The sequence below is a fragment of the Panulirus ornatus genome, chromosome 63 (assembly GCF_036320965.1).
Source record: "Panulirus ornatus isolate Po-2019 chromosome 63, ASM3632096v1, whole genome shotgun sequence".
In the NCBI taxonomy this organism is placed as follows: Eukaryota; Metazoa; Arthropoda; class Malacostraca; order Decapoda; family Palinuridae; genus Panulirus; species Panulirus ornatus.
Window position 1 is genome coordinate 7,589,544 of NC_092286.1, and position 22,081 is coordinate 7,611,624.

Genomic DNA, 22,081 nt, shown 5'->3' on the forward strand with positions numbered 1-22,081 from the left:
AAAAAAATTGAAAAGAAGAAAAATCTTTGAAAAGAAAAAAATCTTTGAAAAGAAAAAAAATTTGAAAAAAAATCTTTGAAAAGAAGAAAAAATATTTGAAAAGAAAAAAATCTTTGAAAAGAAAAAAAAATTTGAAAAGAAAAAAAAATCTGAATAGAATCGAAAATAAAAATATTTGAATAAAGAAAAATTGATTTCATATTAACTTTTACATTGAAATTTCTCCATCACACGGACGAAAGATATTGGATCCCTGGGGCCCCCCACAGGGTCTCGTAAAATTCTTAAATGGAGTATAAAGTTCTGGTCAGCTAGCGAAGAACCGCAGGGACTTTTCCTCCCAGTTCAGTGTTATTAGCAGTAATTAAAGATTGGTGTACGACGGCCCTCTCTCTCTCTCTCTCTCTCTCTCTCTCTCTCTCTCTCTCTCTCTCTCTCTCTCTCTCTCTCTTTCCTGGATTAACACAGAGATCTTTATTGAATGAAATATATTCATATACATTTAAAAAAAAATACTAAATATATATTTCAAAAAAACACATCCCCTTAGGAACTCTTTTACCAAGGGCTTCTCATAGTTTCGAGGGTGTGCTGCAGTCAGTAGCAGGGAAAGGATAGACCTCGTGAGCACTCATTTGACGAGATGGTTCTCCCATATGATAACAGCCTTGTGAAAGGTAAATATATATATATATATATATACTTTTTCCCCCCTCGGTCTCGCGGCGCAATGGCAAGCGGTGTGTGTGTGTGTGTGTGTGTGTGTGTGTGTGCGCATTATTCATGGCCTCATTACGAGTCAGGCTTAAGAGATTAATTACGGTCATTTGTCACAGTGATGGACTGTCGCCAGAGCCAGGAACATCTAGGCACGATCAATTGACTTCTGCCTCCCTTGTGGGGTTGGTGTTGTACGGGTGGTGAAGAAAAAATGGTCGTAAAACACCCGCCTATATGAATATATATATATCTCTGGTGCTTGGCCTTGCTTGGCGTGACTGATCGCAGCTCTGCTGCTGTTGCTACTGCTACTGGCCTTTGCCTGCCTCCGCTTGTTCCATTGTTCCGAGTTAATCACTCACTCGCCGCCACCCCACACACACACACACATGATATCAAGACGAAAGGAAACTAAGAAAAAAAATAAGACACAATAGTGAGGTTTGTTATGATACGCTTGGCTTCCCTGGGGGATTACAACGATCAGGAGAGAGAGAGAGAGAGAGAGAGAGAGAGAGAGAGAGAGAGAGAGAGAGAGAGAGAGAGAGAGAGAGAGAGAGAGAGAGAAAGGAATACAGCCAATACGACATCATACATCGGTTGATATTAAGATTAAAAAACGGAAGATTTTTTTTAAATGATCAACGAAGATCAATGATTTCCGACTCGGTTATAAACGATGTTGTTAGTTTCTATGATGTTCAAGATTGACAATGATCTATTGAACGGCGACGACTCTGTGATCTAGTAACCCATCTATCGTCTTTGTTAAAGAGTTACCCACTAAAATACCACATTGACACAAGGATATGTGAGAGAGGGAACGTATATGTATAGGACCATCATCCGTAAAGGGTATATGTATATATATAACTTTCTCAATGACGTCTTTTCTTCTTTCTTTTTCTATACACTAACAATATTATAACACCGAGCTCCGTGTTTCCGTTCGGATGATAACAGAAATAATCTCGAATTAGTATACATGATAAATGCAGACAAATATATATATATATACATTTGGTGAGGTATTTCGGGAGCTAAAATTTTTTATCTCTTTTTCTTTTATCATTTCATCTAAGGTTCGGTCATCTGTTCCTGACGCTACCTCGCTCAAGCGGGTTAAATAGCGAACTCACTCGAAAGACTATATTTTGTGGACGTTTTATTTCCTTTGTTTTATAAAGATCTGGAGGGATGTGGGAGGGGGTGTTCTATAGGTCTGAAGGGATTGTGGGGGGGAGGAAGGTGTTCTGTATGTTCTTCTGTTCTGTGGCTGTGAGTGTTCACTCGTACCTGCAGTGGAAACCCTGTGGTATGGACTTAAACGCTCCTGGGAGACTGGGGGTTGAGGATCCACTGGCCTTTGACTGGCGCCTTGAGGAGGACGACACGGCCCTTGGGTACGATGGCTTACCTGGCCCTTGACCTGACCCTTTCACAAAAGATCAAGTCAATCGTCAGGCTATCGTAACTAGCAATCGTACTCCTGCGCTCAGGGGGTCGTACCATCTTGCTACTAGTGTCGTAACCTAACCGATGGCAAAGACAAAAAATGGTCGAATGATTTCACACCCACAACACATTCTCTATCAGTACCTTATCTCGTTTTCTATTCTTAGTGAAGACGACGGTGTATCTCTTCACTCAGTAGGACGTATGTACATCCGCCCAAAAAAGTATCGTCACCCCTGGCATGAAGTACATAAATTTTTTTTCCCTCCTCGTCCTCTTCCTCCTCCTTCACACTGTCCCTCCAAGTAACTTTAGTATACAAGTTGAACCTTTCCTGCCTCGCCACCCTCCAAGAAGAAAACAACGAAAGGACATTTCGGGTGCTCTTGACCTTCTAATAACGGAGGCTTGCCAACAACACCAGGAGGAGCAGCAGCATTGGACAATTTATTCGTCGGAGACTAATTCCAAATACTGCATTGGCTTGGGCACAGGTGAAGGGGGTGCCTGGTCGTGACAGGGAAACGAGATACGAGGAAAAGAACGAAGCAAGTCCCACCTGAGGCAGAACAGATGGTGTGAGAGAGGAGGGTGGTGGTTTAGGGGGGGAGGAAAGTTATGGGATATGAGGAACCGTGTCTTTACCTCCTTAATTTCGTACTTGTTCACTGTCGTTTTCCCGCCTAAGCGAGGATTGCGTTCGGGAGAGACGCAGACAAGGCCTCATTCGTTTAAAATCCCCAGTCTCTAGCTTGCCATACTGACTGCACTGACACGTTCATAAATGGGAAAATGATAACGAATATGTGAAATATGAGCGAAAACCAGGAAATTATCCTTCTGAATTTCAAATTCTTTTTTTTCTATAACTCTTTTGTCATTTCTATCCTTCTTCTAAGGTCTACTTTTGATGAGAGACCATATTGATCATGATTTGAATCACTAACTTGATTAGAAAGTATTATATTAATCATTTGACTTTAGGTTCAACCCGTCTACTCTCTGTGTTAACCAAAACCTTTAATTCATTCATTAGTCTACCAAGCCACGGGCGGAAGCGCGCGTAATCCCCTAATGGCAGATGGAAAGTCAAAACTTACCATAATTTGTGAACTGGAAAAACTTTTATTTGTTAAAAGTGCTCACATAATCCAATCTTAACTGCTAGAGAGGAGATAAAAAAAAGAAACGACTCTTTTAGCAAGTCAAATAAAGTCATCTTTCCCGATCTCATTCTTTTATAAAACTGTCCAAGTTTCTGATTCTATTACGACCACAACCCAGGACGAAAATGGGTTTGACTAAACTCGAACTACAGAAGAAATAGAGATTATCAGATTCTCCAGAAAAGCAGAAATATAACGATAGATAGATAGAGTGATAGATAGATAGATAGATAGATAGAGAGAGAGAGAGAGAGAGAGAGAGAGAGAGAGAGAGAGAGAGAGAGAGAGAGAGAGAGATCATCTGACCCTGTGCGCACGAAACATGATGACCTCTATGCATGAAGGTACGACCCATGAACAATACCTTACGACCCTTGAGTACGACGATGGTACGACCCCCCGGAGCACACGACGGTACGACCCCCCGAGCACACGACGGTACGACCCCCCGAGCACACGACGGTACGACCCATTGCCCTACGGTGGCCAAGCCTTAAGTCTTATTACCCTCACGGGGTCTTCCTAAAGGCAAGCCAGCCCCTTACACTCAAGGTCCGTACCGTCGTGCTCAAGGGCTGGTCCCGTCGTGCTCAACATGTTATCTTACGTCAACACGAGAGAGTCAGTCGTTCTCACGATATGGATGATGATCATAATGTCTGAACGTATCCAGACGGCGTAATACGACGAATCTAAACCGAGCGAGTGTTGCGAGGTCGTGCAATACACGAAGCTGGGAGGTGTTGCGAAGACCCGCTGCTCCTACTGACGGAGACGCTACTGCAGGAGGGAGACTCGAGAACCATGGTGGTAGTAATGCCAGTGGGGAGGTTGCTCTAGTGGGCAATAACGTGAACACAGGAGGAGGAGGAAGAAGAAGAAGAGGAGGAGGAGGAGGAGGAGGAGGAGGAGGAGGAGGAGGAGGAGGAGGAGGAGGAGGAGGAGGAGGAAGAAGAAGAGGAGGAGGAGGTATCCCTTCCAGGTAGCAGGAGTGTTAGGTGTAGTGCATCACCCGCGCCTCACTCTACCAGTGCCGCCCTTCCCACCGACGGTGACACAACCCACACAAAGTTATAATGGAGTTCACTACATTGTGTCTTGTCGTATCCCACGATACGTGCCAGGGAGAGGAAGAGGAGGCTTCCTCCCTCACTTCCTTCCTATCTTCCTCCCTTCCCTCCTCCCTCCCTCCTTTCTTTCCTTCCTTCCTCCCTCCCTCCTTTCATTCCTTCCTTCGTCCCCCCCTTCCTCCCTTCCTACTTCCTTCCTCCCTCCTTTCCTTCCTCCCTCCCTCCTTCCTACCTCCCTCCTCCCCTCCTTTCTTTCCTCCTTCCATCCCTTCGTAGAAGGATGCAGGCCACGTACTACAGATGCCGCAAGGGGACTATAAATTCCTAACTTAGGATAATCGAGGGCATGAACGAGATACTTTGAAAGGAGTACTTCCTTCCCCAGGGTGATCTGCGCCACCAGGGGAGCTAATCCATTCCCAGGATGGTTAAGAGAAGAGTACAAGACGTTTCTAGCGAGAAACATTCCTTCCCCAGGACGATGAAAAGCATCCCAAATGCACCAGAAAACGATCAATGCTTCCAGTATGATCAAGGATGATCAACCATCCCTGCACGAGCATCTGGGTGAAAAAAAAGGGACCATGGAATATAATAAAAGATGGGAGTCCAGCATCCCATGTTCATTACGGATATTCAGAACAGGTTTACATCATGCCTACGATGATAAGACGGACAAGACTCTTAATCATTCTATATTCAGCCATAAAGAATGATTACATGGTATTAGCCTCGTGTCTCACTGGGGTGGAAAAACATTTGAATATTTCAGCGAAGGTCACCTGGTAAAGTGGTCTGGCACTTTCCTCACTCCACCAAAAATAAGGAAATGAATATGAAAAAAATATATATGGCCAATGCAATGAGGAAGGAGGAACAGAGAGATGTTTTATGTATTCACTGATTCTTATGTCACTTAAGCATCTCTGATAATGGGGTGATAACAAGGTCACTAGGTAATAGGTCAGGGGTCAGGGTTCCAGCCACTCCTGTATGTTGCAGCCAAACCTAACCATGCCAAACCAGGTCTAACCCACAGACACACAGGACTAACTAGAATTTCAGCATATGTTTGATATTTACTTCTGGAGGTGGGAGGTCGTGCCATCTTTACATGCGTCCTTCACAACAAGTTTCAATTTCTGACCTTTAATGTTGTTAGCATTACCATCTAGCTATACCATAACAACCATCATCAATAGAAACACAACCACAACTACTAGTTCTGCTCCTTCGAATACGACAACGCCAGCAATAACAACGATTACCATAACCACAACTATTACTATTACTTCCATTATGACCATCCCCCACCACACACACACACACACACACACACACACACACACACACACACACACACACACACACACACCATTTTCTCCAACATTCCTAAACAACAGAAACATAAAAATCATCATCATCATCATCATCATTATCCCCCACACAACCAAATCATCAACCATTCCTACCAACACAATCCCCATCACCACACCTACACCACGATTCCTACCATTACCACCATCAAGGCCATTCCCATCAACACCACCAGTACCATTCCCACCAACACCACCATTCCCACCAACACCACGATTACCATTTCCACCAACACCACCATCATCACCATTCCCACCAACACCACCTAACCACAAATCTTACCATCACCACCAGCACGAAGGCCATTCACACCACCATTCCCACCAACACCCACCACCATTCCCACTGCTATCACCACCTAACGTCCGAGCCTCCGTCATCACCGGCGGGGCCAATTAAGTGTGTTCTGAATGCAACAACTTGTTGACCACTCAAAACTCCACCTCTGGTACAAACACTTGCCTCAGGGGTGAAAAAAAAAGGGCTCGGAATCCAGGTTTACGCCGTTATTACCTGGTTGCTCGTAAGGGTCAACGAGGTCCACTGAGTTTACAAAATAACGCCGCGAAAATCGCCCAGACGTATAGGAAACTCGCTGAACCAGACGCTGATATAACGCTTAATTGACGCTGAAAACATCGGTCTGCTCCTTCCCCCCTTCTAGTGATCGGTGTGACCTCGTATGAGAAAGAGGCATCAACCACGTATTGCCATCACCTTTTGTGACCAAAGTGACCTTGTATGACCCCGGTGGTCATTAAGGTCACGTCCCCGTTACGTGTCGTACGTAACCACAATTGTATACGACCAAATCATATCCGTTAAAATATCCGTCACGCTTCAGAGACTGTTAGGCGTCTGAGAGAAGACCATCAAAGAACTTTCCTCCCGTGACCCATTGTGACCTGAAACACCTATCGGGTCATGTCCTCCCGTCCCTCCCTCCTTTGAGGCCAGCGACGATTCTTGACCATCCAGTGACTTACCAACACGTCTCCCTGACCTGCTGTTGACCTTGAGTGGGTCTGCGACGTTGGCCAGACCGTCTCCGTGTCGCGTCATGAACGCGTTGCATTATTCCTCTCAATGGGGCGAGACGCACCAATCACAACGCTCCGCTTCCGCGGGGAGGGAGGGAGGGAGGAGGTGGTTTACACGACTCCGCCCACACGCGGATGACGGAAGGTATCGTCGCTTCAGCATCACAGTGTACTGTGCGAGCTAATGTACTCAGAGTGTGATATAGACATTATTTCAACACGATTATGTACATGGAAGTAGCAGATTCGGGCCCTACGGGCTCCTGTCGGCTCACTCCCACGTAGGGCTACCTCTCCCTCCCTCTCTCAACACTACTCACCTTTGAAACCAACTAGTTTCACGTGGTATTGGAACAAGCCATTGAAACCAATCCCTGTGACCTAGAAACCCAGGAAAGACTCTAAACACGTTTTCTGTATTAGATGGAGTCACGATGACCTAGATGGAGTCATGATGACCTTGTCTGTTCCAGAGGCTGTATGACTGCTGCTGCTGTTACTGCTACTGTTGTTGTTGCTGCTACTTCTACTGGTGTTGCTGCTACTGCTAGTGTTTCCTGCTGCCTCTTGATTTCCCCTCTCATTACCCCAGGGGAGAGAGAGAGAGAGAGAGAGAGAGAGAGAGAGAGAGAGAGAGAGAGAGAGAGAGAGAGAGAGAGAGAGAGAGAGAGAGAGGAAACACAAAGTTCTCATCTTCCTCACCCACCAATAAAGTACCCCACTGCTTGCCTTGCCATACCATGCCATCCCAGGCGGCTTTATTAGAATGACAACACCAATTACCTAGTTGGCAGATGGAAGGGAAGAAGATGATAGGAACGGAAGGAGCGAGCGGAACGGGTTCAGCCCGTGCCACATTGGTCTCAGAGAGAGAGAGGGAGAGACTGGAGGATGGCTAGTGGGATCATGAGGGAGAATCATAAGGAGAATGACACTGATGTGTGTGTGTGTGTGTGTGTGTGTGTGTGTGTGTGTGTGTGTGTGGTAGGGGAGACGAGGAGACAGGATATAAATACATATACATTTAGTTAGACAGCCTCGGGACCCCTATCATGCGGCTGGGTGGGTGCGCTGCACGCGGAAGCAGGAGGAGTGAGGAGGTGAGGGAGGGATCATATGGGACGAAGAGGAGGTCCACAGCGATGGCATCTTGGACTCGCTCTCCTCTGCTGACGATGGTACAGAGGCGCCAGAAACAATTCCCGGTTACCAGTGCTACCACCTGCAGGGTCGAGTTCCAAGGAAAACAGGTGTATGTAGATATAGACAGATAGATAGACAGCTGGATAGATGAATAGATAGAGAGGGCTTAGGGAGGAATATGGCCCCAGCCAGTGAGAAACGAAGCGAATGAGCTTTCCCTTGCTAAACCAATTTGGGCAAAGACCCCGCCATTCCCTCACGCAGTGATACAGGCATCAACGAACACCTTTTGCGAGCCAACAGACCACAGACTCGACTTCCAATAGCCACATTGTCTAGCCAGAGCCTAGGCTGAGGTGTGTGGCGGGAGGAGGGTTAGTATATAACCTCGCGTGGCTTACTTCACTAGGAAACAGAACCTCTCTGCTGGTCAGTACCAGCCTCACCAGGAAACTTTCAGAGATACACAGAGAGAGGAGAGAGAGAGAGAGAGGAGTTGGTCTGCTGGTTTCCCGTGATTAACCTCATGCTAAATGCATCCAGCTCATCTACCTCGTCTCCCCAGTGAGGCTGGCAATGTCTGAAACTGACAAACTCGCCAGCGGAGTCGAGGCAGGCGAGGCCTCTGGGACAACAATGAAATAACAAGGGTTCCTCCCTCACACCCCAGCTACTGTAGAGCAAGTCGCCATATCTGAATATATGAGTTTCCCTGTCTCTCATTATTTTCCTTCGCCCTACTACCCCCTCTCTCCCTCCCCTTCCTCCATCCCTCACATAAAAAGATGAATGGCCCGGGGTCTCTCTCTCTCTCTCTCTCTCTCTCTCTCTCTCTCTCTCTCTCTCTCTCTCTTTACGGCTTTATACGAAAAAACAGAAGGTGGGGGAGGGGGATCCTACTCCTAACATAATAATAAGATATATCCTTGTCTTTCTGTGTTAGTTCTGTATATGCGTGATCACTAGCTGGATACCGCACGTATAAGTGTATAAATGTTTGTGTGCGAGAGGATACATCTGTTACGACGACAGATATTCTAAGAAAACTATATATTTTCTTTGAATATACGAGTATCTTTTTTTGTTTGTCGCCCTTGCAATCGGAACAATTTCTATACCTCTATATTTTCCCCAGAGCACAAGCAACCACCACAATATACCAGGAGGGAGCCACTGTACAATAAAACATCTACAAAGTTTATAGTCTACGATCCTTCACAATGGGATTCAATATCTTCTAAATGTTAGCGCGAAGGCGAGGCGGATCAACAAAAGATCTTTTTTTTACCCCCCTCCCCCCCGCGAACTGTCTCAAGTTTGTAACCTGAAATTGATCTTAAAATTGCAACTGGGTGAAGAAGTGGGTTTTCCGTTGTTTCTGATACAAGAGAACTTCATGTACAATGTATAGATAAACGAGACGTCCCCAAAACAGTTACAGGTACACTGAAAAACAATTTCCAAAAGGTCTTCTATTTTTTTTTTCTACAGTACCGACAGATAGTATGTAAGATTCAGTCGAGTCGCTCCCCCGAAGCCCTGAGGGCAAATTTCCATGCTATGAGGATCCCCTTATAGCTTCCAAGCAGCGCAGTGATCCTAGTCATTCAGTGGCTGCTAAGTTCCACTCCTATGACCCAGGTTGTCTTCCTTTCTTTCTACCTCACCCGCGCAATGGGCTGCTGGCATTCAGCCTAGACACACACACACACACACACACACACACACACACACAGCCAGTAACTCAACACAACTCGTTCTTCGTAACAGATATTCTTACGGTGATCGCTAGGCGCCAGCTCAGATAATTTGTCGGTAAAACTCTTTGTCATTCGAACCCGTAAATTTGTAATACTCGACTCGAGCGAGGGAAACAGTCGACGAAAACAACAGTCGACCAAAACAAAAGTCGACCAAAACAAAGAGGGTCAGAATCCACTATGGTTCTTCTTGTTTACGTAAGGAAGTGTCCGTGTGTACAGACTCCATGATGGATGATATAATGAGGCGAATGAAGGTTTTCCTTTTTTTTTTTTTTAAACCTTCCTCCTGGGAAGGTACCACCAACCAGAGGTAGAGGCCAGTTTGTTTATCCATCTGTTTATGTAGATGATATAACCCGAGGCTGGCGTCTGCTACCCTCCTGTTATCACAGACACAAGGATGTGAAATAAAGAGAGAGTCTGCTGGTTTTGGGAGCGTCGTCTGCTGGCTGTGCGAGTCCACGGAGTTTCTTTTTCTCCTCTCATCACTACTGTATACACGGCTCCCGACCACTCCTCCTCCACATAATCTTCATCTTGTGCATCGAGGCGTCTGTTTACAGGATAACGTATCTTGTTCCATATGGGATGTCACTGTCTTGTGTCTTGGTGGAAAACGTCTCTGGTGCTGTGGCGAGGGTCGACCACGCACGAAAAGAACCCAGCAGGAGGAGGAGCAGAAGCAAGAACAGCAACAGGAACAGTTCTAACACCATTTCCTGTCACACAAACACACACACACACATGTGCTGCTCAATCCAACCCAACCCAACCCAACCCAACCCCACGTACCCGTCTCTCTCTCTCTCTCTCTCTCTCTCTCTCTCTCTCTCTCTCTCTCTCTTCTCCCCCCAAACGAACCCTTATCATTACCAGGTCCTCCCCCCCTCTCTCTCTCCCCCATTCCCCCTCTAATCACCACCACCACCACCACCACCACCGTCCCTGACTCCCATTTTCCCCCCATCCCCCCATTCCCCTCATTACCCCCCCCCCCTTCCTCACTCCCACCCACATCCACGCACCAAGGTCGTTCGAGATGACCACGTCACACCCGCCGCCGCTAGTTAAGCCCCTCCACAATTGCCTTCGTGTCACTCGTTAATCCACCGGTCAGGACGGCGATCCCCAGCAGCAGTGGTGGAGGAAGCTTCACCAACACCATCTCCAACACGTCCACCACCATCACCATCGAGTCCACCACCATCACCAACGAGTCCACCACCATCACCACCACCAACAACAACCAGGTTGTTTCCATCCATTAATGGGGGGAAATAAAAACAAAACTGGACTGTCTTCGAAGGGCAGGCCATGTCAGCTTGTTATATAGAAGAGACTACCCTGATTATCGAAGCGTCACGGTGTTAGAAAACGAAAACCTCCCCAATATGAAAAGTAAACACTATCAGGGAGCCAAAATGAAACCGATTAAAAAACAAAATAAAAAACGTAACTTGGGGAAAAAAAACTCGAATTATACATTCAAAACATAGTGGGGTTAAAGTGGGACTACATATATGAAGAATATCAAGGTAATGAGATTAAAATGCTATCAATGAAAAACCCATATATATGGTGGTACAAAGTTATTTCGTCAATGAAATCAAAATGTTATATACATATACATATATATATATATATATATATATATATATATATATATATATATATATATATATCAAGCCAAAGCGGAACCCTAAATATAAAGTATCGAACAATTATTGGACGAATTTCAAACCTAATAAATAAAAGATAAACCAGTTACTGGGCGACATGGAAACCTAAAATATAGACTCAATAAACAAACGTAATTAAAAGGCATTTGCCGGCAATCAACATTTTGCCTCAGTTATACCAACGTTGTAAGTGACCCCACGAGGGCCTTGTGTAATGAGGTCGTTATAGCAGATTGGTTTAACGATAATGTAATGGCTCGTGACAGTTGCGTATTAACGACGAGTTGGGCATGGAAAATACAATATAAATTTTTTCTCCTTTTTCTTGCTCTCTCTCTCTCTCTCTCTCTCTCTCTCTCTCTCTCTCTCTCTCTCTCTCTCTCTCGAGCACGACGTTACGACGACGACCCCCTGAGCACGACGGGACGATCGTCGAACACGACGACGGTACGACCCCTTGGCTATGATAGCGTGGCCACTGACCTGACCTTTTAAGAAGGGTCAAGGTCAAGGGTCGTACCCGCCCTCGTGCTCAAGGGTCGTACCTTCCCTCGTGCTCAAGGGTCGTACCTTCCCTCGTGTTCAAGGGTCGTGCCATCATGCTCGAGGGTCGTACCCTCCCTCGTGCTCAAGGGTCGTACCTTCCCTCGTGCTCAAGGGTCGTACCTTCCCTCGTGCTCAAGGGTCGTTCCGTCAATGCTTAAGGGATTAACACAGCACCCCGTCCGACCCTGAACTTTTGTCCTGGGTCAGTTAAAGGTAAGGTAAGGTCACAGTAGCTTGACCCCGAATGAATGCATTCTTATCTAGCAACAATATATATATATATATATATATATATATATATATATATATATATATATATATATATATGTATATATATATATATATATATAATGTGTGTGTGTGTGTGTCAGGCCAACAACTGCTGACGTGGTCGTTATGTGAAAAATATATAGACAGGTCATTCCCTTTACAGCCATTTAACTTGACATTTAACTCTGACATTCTTTTAAATGGCTTTGAGATACATTGCGCTGCGAGGTTGAGCACTGCAGACTGAAGTTTGGATATTTATTTACTTTGTGTGTATATATATATATATATATATATATATATATATATATATATATATATATATATATATATATATATATTCCTATGAGTCCACGGGGAAATGAGGCAGGATAAGTTCCCAAGTGCACTTTCGTTTGATAATCACATCACATATATATATAAAGACATACAAATATTAGAGAATATTGGCAAGAAATGATAATAAAAAAAGGGATCGAAAAAGAAGAATATAATGGCGAGAACAACACTAACAAAACGAGAGGAAAAAACAAAACAAAAGCGAAACGAAATATACTTCAAAAAGGGACGACGTTCTGGCAACACCACAACTCAGTTGCCAGTTACTTTACATTTCTATATCTTTTTTTTTTAATATTTTTTCATTGATATCTTTCCACCATTTAACTTGTTCCCGAGTTATCTCTTACGCTCAAACTATCGTGCCAGCTATACTTTCCTCTTACCCATTCATTTAACCCTCTGCTCCCCCTTAACGAGCCTTCATTAGCACAGTCTTAATTAAGTTATCACCTTTTTTAAAATCATTTCCGCATATATCTCACCGAGACCAAAGCTAATGAGGAAAGGTACGGAAAAAAAAAAAATATTCCGAAATATATGAAAATTTTTCGCTCCCTGTGTTGAGGAAAAATCAGTGGAGTTAAGGTGGTAAAAATATCTGTGCGATTCATATTGTGGGGGAAAAAAATATCGTCTGTGAGGTTAGAAACTCATACGGTAAAAAAAAAAAGAATATCTGTTCCTGTGATTACGAGAAAAAAAAATCTATTTTAATGATATGGTTAACTGCAGAACACCTGGTGTTGTTATCTTCGTCTGTTACCGTCAACTGCACAACGAAATTATCAGACAAGGGAAATAAGATCTTATTACTAGCCTGCATAAGATTACTTAATCTTCGATCATAAGGTTCCTTTGTTATTTCCCATGTACTATCCTCCAGCAGATAACCTCGTCATGGACCATCAGGTCTTGTGTTATCTGTCCTTCCCATGTACTATCCTCCAGCAGATAACCTCGTCATAGACCATCAGGTCTTGTGTTATCTGTCCTTCCCATGTACTGTCCTCCAGCAGATAACCTCGTCATAGACCATCAGGTCTTGTGTTATCTGTCCTTCCCATGTACTGTCCTCCAGCAGATAACCTGGTAATAGACCATCAGGTCTTGTGTTATCTGTCCTTCTCGTGTACTGTCCTCCAGCAGATAACCTCGTCAGAGACCATCAGGTCTTCCGTTATCTGGTCTTCCCATGTGTTGTCTATCCTCCAGCAGATAACCTCGTCATAGACCATCAGGTCTAATGTTATCTGGCTCTTCCATGCCCTGTTCTCTAGTAGATAACCTCATCATAGACAAATGGGTCTATAAAGATACTATAAAGAAATGGTCCAGGTGTCACGTTTCCGTCATTGCTCTTTTATACCAATGACAGGCGTTCACAGCTCTCGAAGAAGACACACACACACACATATACACACGCAGCAAAATGGGGTCCAATTGATCGTCTTATTCACAATTTAGCGTGTGCTTTCTGCATGACATGTACACCCGCCTGCCTCACAGTCGTGAGCCATTCAGAACCAATTCAAGAAGAATAACGTAAAGATCCTATGTAAAAATTTTTTTGCTTCGAGTGAACTGCTTCAAACACCTCAATGTTTCAGGGTTCATTTAGCTCGAAGCCCCATTAGACATGCCGAGATCGAAGTCCTGGTCCTCTGAGTCATGGCGACATGAGTCAGGCTTCACAATCTGTCACCATTCCTGGATAGAAAATGAAATGAGAGTTTGCGATACGACAAGGAAGTCTTCGCTCACTCCGCCTTCAACGGAAGGGACTCGAGAAGCGAAGCGACTCAAGATTCGTTCTTCAGGGAAGTGATAAAAGACGACTTTCCTCCTCCACGAACGGAGGAGTCATAAAGCTTCGATCCTGAGTGAATCAGGGTTTGTTTATGTACATCATTCCCCCCCCCCCCCTCCCCCCAGGGGCGTCGTCTCACGAGCGTAAACCGAGTGATGGGTAGTCTCTCTCTCTCTCTCTCTCTCTCTCTCTCTCTCTCTCTCTCTCTCTCTCTCTCTCTCTCTCTCTCTCTTCCTTACCCTGCTGTTGCTGCTGCCGCCCGAGTGGAGTGTTTGTGGTAGACGTTAACCCCCCCCCCCCTGGCAGAGATGAACTAGTTCCGGGTTGAACAGCAGTGTCGCTTTAACTGCTGCTGCCGCTGGAGCAGCAACAGCTGCTGGCCCTCTGCTGTCCTGCATGAAAGTGAAATTTTGACACGGGTCGGTCCACCAGCCAACCCGCGATGGGAACACGAGTTTCGTGCGTCAAGGCAATTTAGTTCATGAAGGAAAAACACGATCTTAATTTCAACCTATCGGGATTACAGAGAGAGAGAGAGAGAGAGAGAGAGAGAGAGAGAGAGAGAGAGAGAGAGAGAGAGAGAGAGAGAGAGAAACAAAACGCTATCAGAAGCAATATACGTCACAAAGACTTCGCATCAAATTCAAGCAATGGATATATATATATATATATATATATATATATATATATATATATATATATATATATATATATATCCTACGTCCACTTTTATGGGGCTCCTGCAGCGCTACGCTCAGGAGGAGGGAAGTGATGGACTCCCTCGGGGCGAGCGAGCAGGTCCTCGGCAACACACAACTCCTCCTACGTCATCAACACAACGTGGCTGCGTCAGGGCAGGTCAAGACCATAAACCAAGCGGTACATGTCAAAGCAGAACACAAAGTAGCAAAATACACTATAAGTTGCAACGGGACATAAGTAGCAAGGGAATGTAAGTAGCAAGAGAGTATAAAAAGTAGCAACAGGACATAAGTAGGATGAGTAAGTAGCAATAAAGTATAAAAAGTAGCAACAGGACATAAGTAGGATGAGTAAGTAGCAATAAAGTATAAAAAGTAGCAACAGGACATAAATAGATGAGAATATAAGTAGCAACAGTGTATAAAAAGTAGGGAGAGACCATAGAGGACATAAGTAGCAAAAGAATCTAAGTAGCAGGAGACCATAAGTAACAAGAGGACATACGGACCATACAAGAAAGCGGTGGAACTTTAAGGAACGTGTGCGAATAATTAACCTGCAGAGGACCACGAGGCGCTGGAGAAATGGAACAACTTTAATAGTGGGTGAGGACGTACAGAGAGAGAGAGAGAGAGAGAGAGAGAGAGAGAGAGAGAGAGAGAGAGAGAGAGAGAGAGAGAGAGAGAGAGAGAGTCATAAAGAGGACCTACGATACCAAATGACAAAGGGCATCATGAAGAAGAAACGAAAAAAAAATGGGAAAAAAAACAGGGAATTAAAAGGGATAGAGAGAGAGAGAGAGAGAGAGAGAGAGAGAGAGAGAGAGAGAGAGAGAGAGAGAGAGAGAGAGAGAGAGAGAGAGACCATGAAATGTTATAGGACGGAAGGATGGATGGGGATCCCAATGTAACAATAACTCGATTAACAGTTGTACACAGTCTTAAGTCAACTACTTGGAATACACTTACAAACGCATCATTACAAGTCCTTGAGACAAGACAAAAAAAAAAAAAAAGAAAAGGTTATCAAATAAGTAACTTTCGTGACAACGTTTAATGATGGTATTCATCCTGAAAACTTTCATTACGGTAAAAGCTTCACTATGATAAATACTGGCTATAATGCAGGGAGGATGTGAAATATGCGAGAGTATCCCCTCATGGGATGTTAAAGAAAACCAAGAAATTGCCACGAGAGAAAACGGGAAAATTCATACCCATCTTCTCTAGAGGTCAGCGTCGCTATAAGGGGAGACTAAACTCAGACAGTTAATCTCTATAATTACTTCATCTGTTGGGACCTTGACCTAGTCTCCGAAGGTCATCAGGACCCTAAAAAACAAGCTTGATCTTAACTCTAAAGCTGATAACTAATCGAAAGTGAGAGGTTATTAAAAGGTATTAGAATGCAATACACATACATAAGGAATATTATGTATGATACATCCAAAATACGAGATCTTAAAACAAAAAAAAATGCATTGTCCTTCAATATATCTAATGGGCAATAACATAACAAATATCATATAACATTTACATCACCAAAATACGACATTTCATTACGAAAAATAAATTTTTCTTCTATATATCCATATGTCAATGTTTACAAGGTGATACTAGTGCATGTGTTCTGTGTACGGAGGTCAGCTTAGCTGATTTCTTATTCATCTTTTTATCTCCCTTGTCGTCTAAAGCCATTCGTGACAGACCAGACCACTGCTGCACCCCCATCACAAAAGATACAGAGGGGAAATATTTGACGCACTTCATGTATTAAATCACCTCTATAAACGCTTCCACTCATCCTCCACCTGTACAAGTACGTAGGTGTAGTATTGTGAAGGGATAAAACCCAGCTTGAAATGAAATACGTAATCTCTGAATATAAATCATTCTTACATGATATACCTAAATACGACGGTGCATACAGACCACATCGGGCACGACGGTACGATCCATGAACACGACGGTACGATCTTTGAATACGACGGTACGATCCTTGAATACGACGGTACGGTCCTTGAACACGACGGTACGGTCCTTGAATACGACTGTACGATCCTTGAATACGACGGTACGATCCTTGAACACGACGGTACGATCCTTGAACACGACGGTACGATCCTTGAACTCGACGTTACGATCCTTGAATACGACGGTACGGTCCTTGAACACGACGGTACGATCCTTGAATACGACGGTATGATCCTTGAACTCGACGCTACGACCCTTGAATACGACGGTACGGTCCTTGAACACGACGGTACGATCCTTGAACACGACGGTACGACCCTTGAACACGACGGGTACGATCCTTGAACACGACGGTACGATCCTTCAATGTATAGGCCCAGCCTTTGACCAGACCCATTTCAAAGACAGTCTAAGGCCTCACCACCATTCCTAGGGATTGTACAGTCGTATTCAAGGCAAACTAAAGGTAGCAAATAACGACACAAAACACGAAACTTTGCAACGAACAGTGAAGTAGACCATACGTACATCCGTCCTGGCTCACAGGGACGCGATGTCCACTTGTATCAGCAATGGTTATTGAGAGGGAATGTAATGATGGGGGAAAACAAAACAGATGTGAACACATTCAGACAACACCAAGAGCAACAGAGCGTTCACATTTATCCACCTTGACTGATGCCTAACGCTGTATCACAACTCATGGCTCACAAGTTCTGCTGAAACTTGAATCATTGTGCTGAGAGAAAGATGGTTCCACCATATATATATATACACTTTTCCTTCTAACCCATACAATATAGTCTACAACATTACTTCCTCCTCTTTTTTTTTTCCTGGACCATTAATTAAAAGGTCCATCTGCACCATCTGCACTGCACAGATGGTCCATACTCGTGTACCCCTCGCCAGCCACAGATGGTCTACTTCGTACCATCTATTATGGCCGTTTCGAGACTTTCGTCCCCACACCCTACTGTAGGCTACTTGGGTTAAGTGTGTGTGTGTGGAGACACACACACACACATACTCCTCTACCCCCCTTACACCCTACAGACAGACCCTACTGGCCTGACTACTACAACACCTCCTCCTCCAAGTGAGTTTAGTGCTAAGGACGACCGACACCCTTCCCCTGCCGCAGGTACGTACTCACCGAGGGATGCGCCCCATGCTCCGCCTTAACATTGCTCAGATTTTTGTTCACGGGGACGAGAGGCCTCCCGGCGGAGTCCTTGCCGTCGGCGGTGTCCTCCCCTTTGCCAGCGCCGCTGGCGGACCCTGCACCGCCCGCGCTGGCCCCTCCCAGGCCCCCGCCTGCTCCTGCTGTCGCACCACCGATGCTGCTGGAGGCGGCGCCGCCCGCCGTCGTCCCCTTCGTCAGCGCAGTCGTGGAGTTCCTGTTGAAAAGGCGAGAAACAACAAGTGTTACCGGGATATTATATAGAAAAAAAACAGGACGAGCTGTCTCCTGATAGGGAGTTGCGGCCAAACTTCATGCGATAGTGAAGGATGTGGGAGGAAAAGTCCGGCGTTGGTGAACGAGGGAGGGAGGGAGGAGAGGGAAAATTCTGGCCATGGTGGGGATAGAGAGGGAGGCGGGGAAGGAAAATTCTGCCAAGAGAGTTGGTGAGGAAATTGTAAGAAGACTGAGGGCAGACATACGTTGCCTGTGATGGGGTGAGAGAGAGAGAGAGAGAGAGAGAGAGAGAGAGAGAGAGAGAGAGAGAGAGAGAGAGAGAGAGAGAGTCAGTGTCTGGAGGGAGGTAACGCCCTACTCTTCACTACGTGACGTGTCACGGAGGTCGGGAAGGTCAGGTCACACACACACACAGAGACTAGTACTACACGGTCACCTCCCGGTGTCCCGAGGTCACCGAAACACATCAGACTGACGAGGGGTCAAGTGTCATGTCGTACGACACAGGTAAAGAACGTGTTTAGTATAGACGTCTGTGGAAAGTATAGAAGGGGCATTATAAGGTACAGAGATTCCAAAATTCTAAATCTATTCCGTTGAAAATATGAAGTTCATTGAAATGAACTAGAAAACAGAGTTGAGGAAAAAAAAAATCAATTAAGGTCTCCCATTCCAACGAGACATTTTCTGACATGCACACTACATCCAGGTCATGCAGGATTAACGCAGACATCACACGGGCCAAAGTCATGCACGAGTCACGAAGAGATTCATCCATGTAGTCTGTCCGAAACCTTTTTCTACACTGAAACATGAGAGGTCGTGAGAATTCCTTGCGGCTTTGACCCCCAAACGATCCAAAAGGCTACACTGACAGGGTGACCTGTACTTACAAAATGGCTACACTGACAGGGTGACCTGTACTTGAACAATGGCTACACTGACAGGGTGTATACTCCCTAGGACCCCTGCAGCAGGGGCTCCTGCACCCCCCCAAGGCTGCGCTCCATTCAGTAGCAGGCACTTCTCCGAAGCGAGAGTGTGCGGAGTCCAGGCAGCACACAAACAGACAAGACACAAATACAATCATTTTACAGTTTTACCAGACTTGACCAGCTCGCGATTGTGAGACTTTACCGTCAAATGGGATGTACAGTCACGTCAAATAACTTCTCGTCCCAAAGGATTCCACATTCCCCTGCTACAGGAAGCAGAGCAGCCTTGGAGTCTTTGGAGAGAGGTCGTGAGTAACACAGCCAGGACTCTCATCACAGAAACTAGTCTTTGGGTCAATGTACAGATAAGATGATCATGTGTGTACAACGAAGAAACACAACAATGTAAATGACGTCTCGTTAAACCAAGCTTAACGTGAGGTTATTATTGACAACGCGTGGGGCGGGGGGGCTCTCTTCACAACCTACCACCCAGCCACTATTAACGATTTAACTGCCGTCTGTAAGCCTTTTTCGTCCTCTCTCTCTCTCTCTCTCTCTCTCTCTCTCTCTCTCTCTCTCTCTCTCTCTCTCTCTCTCCGGACAATGGATAACCTGCAGCAGACCACCATCTTCCGAGGGAACAATACACGCCTCCCTCCCTCCCTCCCGACACTCGTCCATTTATCCACCTTATTGCGGGGAAGGAGGACGACCTCCCCTCCCCCCCTGGCCTCTGTCCTCCACCTTCCTGTGTTGTACCCTAGACACACACCACTGCCCACCCCCTCTCCTCCCTTCCCCTCAGTGTATATACTGAGCGTGTCGTTACCAACTCTGTATCACCTGCCTGTACTGTACCTTCTCTTCATCATTCTACTTATCTTCTGTCTGATGTCCACGTTTACCCAATCCCCTTCCTCCCTCCTTCCTCCTTCGGTTCGTTCCATTCATCCACCATTGGTATACAAGTATTTCTTCCCATCTGTTCTTTTTCCCACATCTTTATCATGCTTATCATCTAATGCTATGACCTCTGGATTATCTCATCTCCACAGCATCTCAAGAATTGTTCCTTGTTTACCTCCTAAATCTGGTTTTCAAAAAATCTCAAATGTTTGTTTATGATCGGGTTTCACTCCCCGTCGCTCTTCTGTCTCTCATGGTGGACCAAGTAAGGACTTCGATCCTTTTCCTTGTGTGTTACGATCTATCATTTATGAAGTTGTATGTCTACTGGACTTCGATCCTTTTCCTTGTGTGTTGCGATCTATCATTTATGAAGTTGTATGTCTACTGGACTTCGATCCTTTTCCTTGTGTGTTGCGATCTATCATTTATGAAGCTGTATGTCTACTGGACTTCGATCCTTTTCCTTGTGTGTTACGATCTATCATTTATGAAGTTGTATGTCTACTGGACTTCGATCCTTTTCCTTGTGTGTTGCGATCTATCATTCATGAAGTTGTATGTCTACTGGACTTCGATCCTTTTCCTTGTGTGTTGCGATCTATCATTTATGAAGTTGTATGTCTACTTGACTTCGATCCTTTTCCTTGTGTGTTGCGAGCTATCATTTATGAAGTTATATGTCTACTGGACTTCGATCCTTTTCCTTGTGTGTTGCGATCTATCATTTATGAAGTCGTACGTCTACTTTATAGTTTCACAGCTTTATGACAATCATATCAGCGTTTTGTCTGTTCTTCACCACTTGTATGATATCATCAGATTGTTTAGGTAATTGGGAAAGGAAGGAACTTCTTGCCCTGAATATATGCAAATAGACACACACACACCACACACACACACACACACACACACACACACACACACACACAGACATACATAACTCAGATGCGAAAGTTGACGGTCACACTGGAATATTCCTAACACACTCTGGCGTAGTCAGTTATATATATATGGCACTGAATTTATCTATAATTAAGTTCTCTCCACGTGACACTATCATAGACGTTTACCAATAAAACACACACACACACACACGCACGCACACACACACACACATATACTAACTTTTATATACATATAAACAGATAGACAGAGGGAGATAGACTGATATATATATAGATAAAGATCACTACTTATATATTTGAACGAGGCAGAGAAAATGAATACTGTCACCTTCCTAATGAGTAGTTCTCATTAGTCTCTTAAACCAGGGTTCCACAACCTTAATGAACTAGTTAACTATTTAACCATCAAGTAACTACTGACCGGCGGCCACTACGACACGTAGTCAATCATGATCAGTCTAAAAACAACAACAACAACAACAACAAGAACGAAACACAACATCCCCCCCATATCACAACACTGCCCCCCCCCCCCCCCCCCCCATCACTCAACACGACCAGATCCCATTCTCTTTTTGTTATCTTGAGAAAAGTTTTTCAATTAAGCGATTTCAGCTGAACCGTCACGTAAGGCGGAGCCACACAGACACGGTGAAAATAACAGTGTGATGACGTCAGAGGTATACAGTGTAAATAACGGTGTAACACCAGAGGCACGGTGAAAACAACAGAATGACGTCATACGACACAACCCATTTTCGAAAATGTCCTAAAAGACTTTGGAGTTACGTGTATGTATATATATATATATATATATATATATATATATATATATATATATATATATATATATATA

The 22,081-nt window shown here is 44.7% G+C and overlaps 1 protein-coding gene across 7 annotated transcripts in view; it reads right to left on the minus strand.

The window, feature by feature from the left end:
- Syt7 (Synaptotagmin 7) overlaps positions 1-22,081 on the minus strand; it is a 586,302-nt gene that overhangs the window by 140,516 nt on the left and 423,705 nt on the right. For all 7 annotated transcript variants that reach the window (XM_071656733.1, XM_071656732.1, XM_071656731.1 and 4 more), the window contains one exon: positions 18,210-18,453. In XM_071656733.1, coding sequence (XP_071512834.1) covers positions 18,210-18,453 — 244 coding nt within the window. The remainder of the gene's footprint in view (positions 1-18,209; positions 18,454-22,081) is intronic.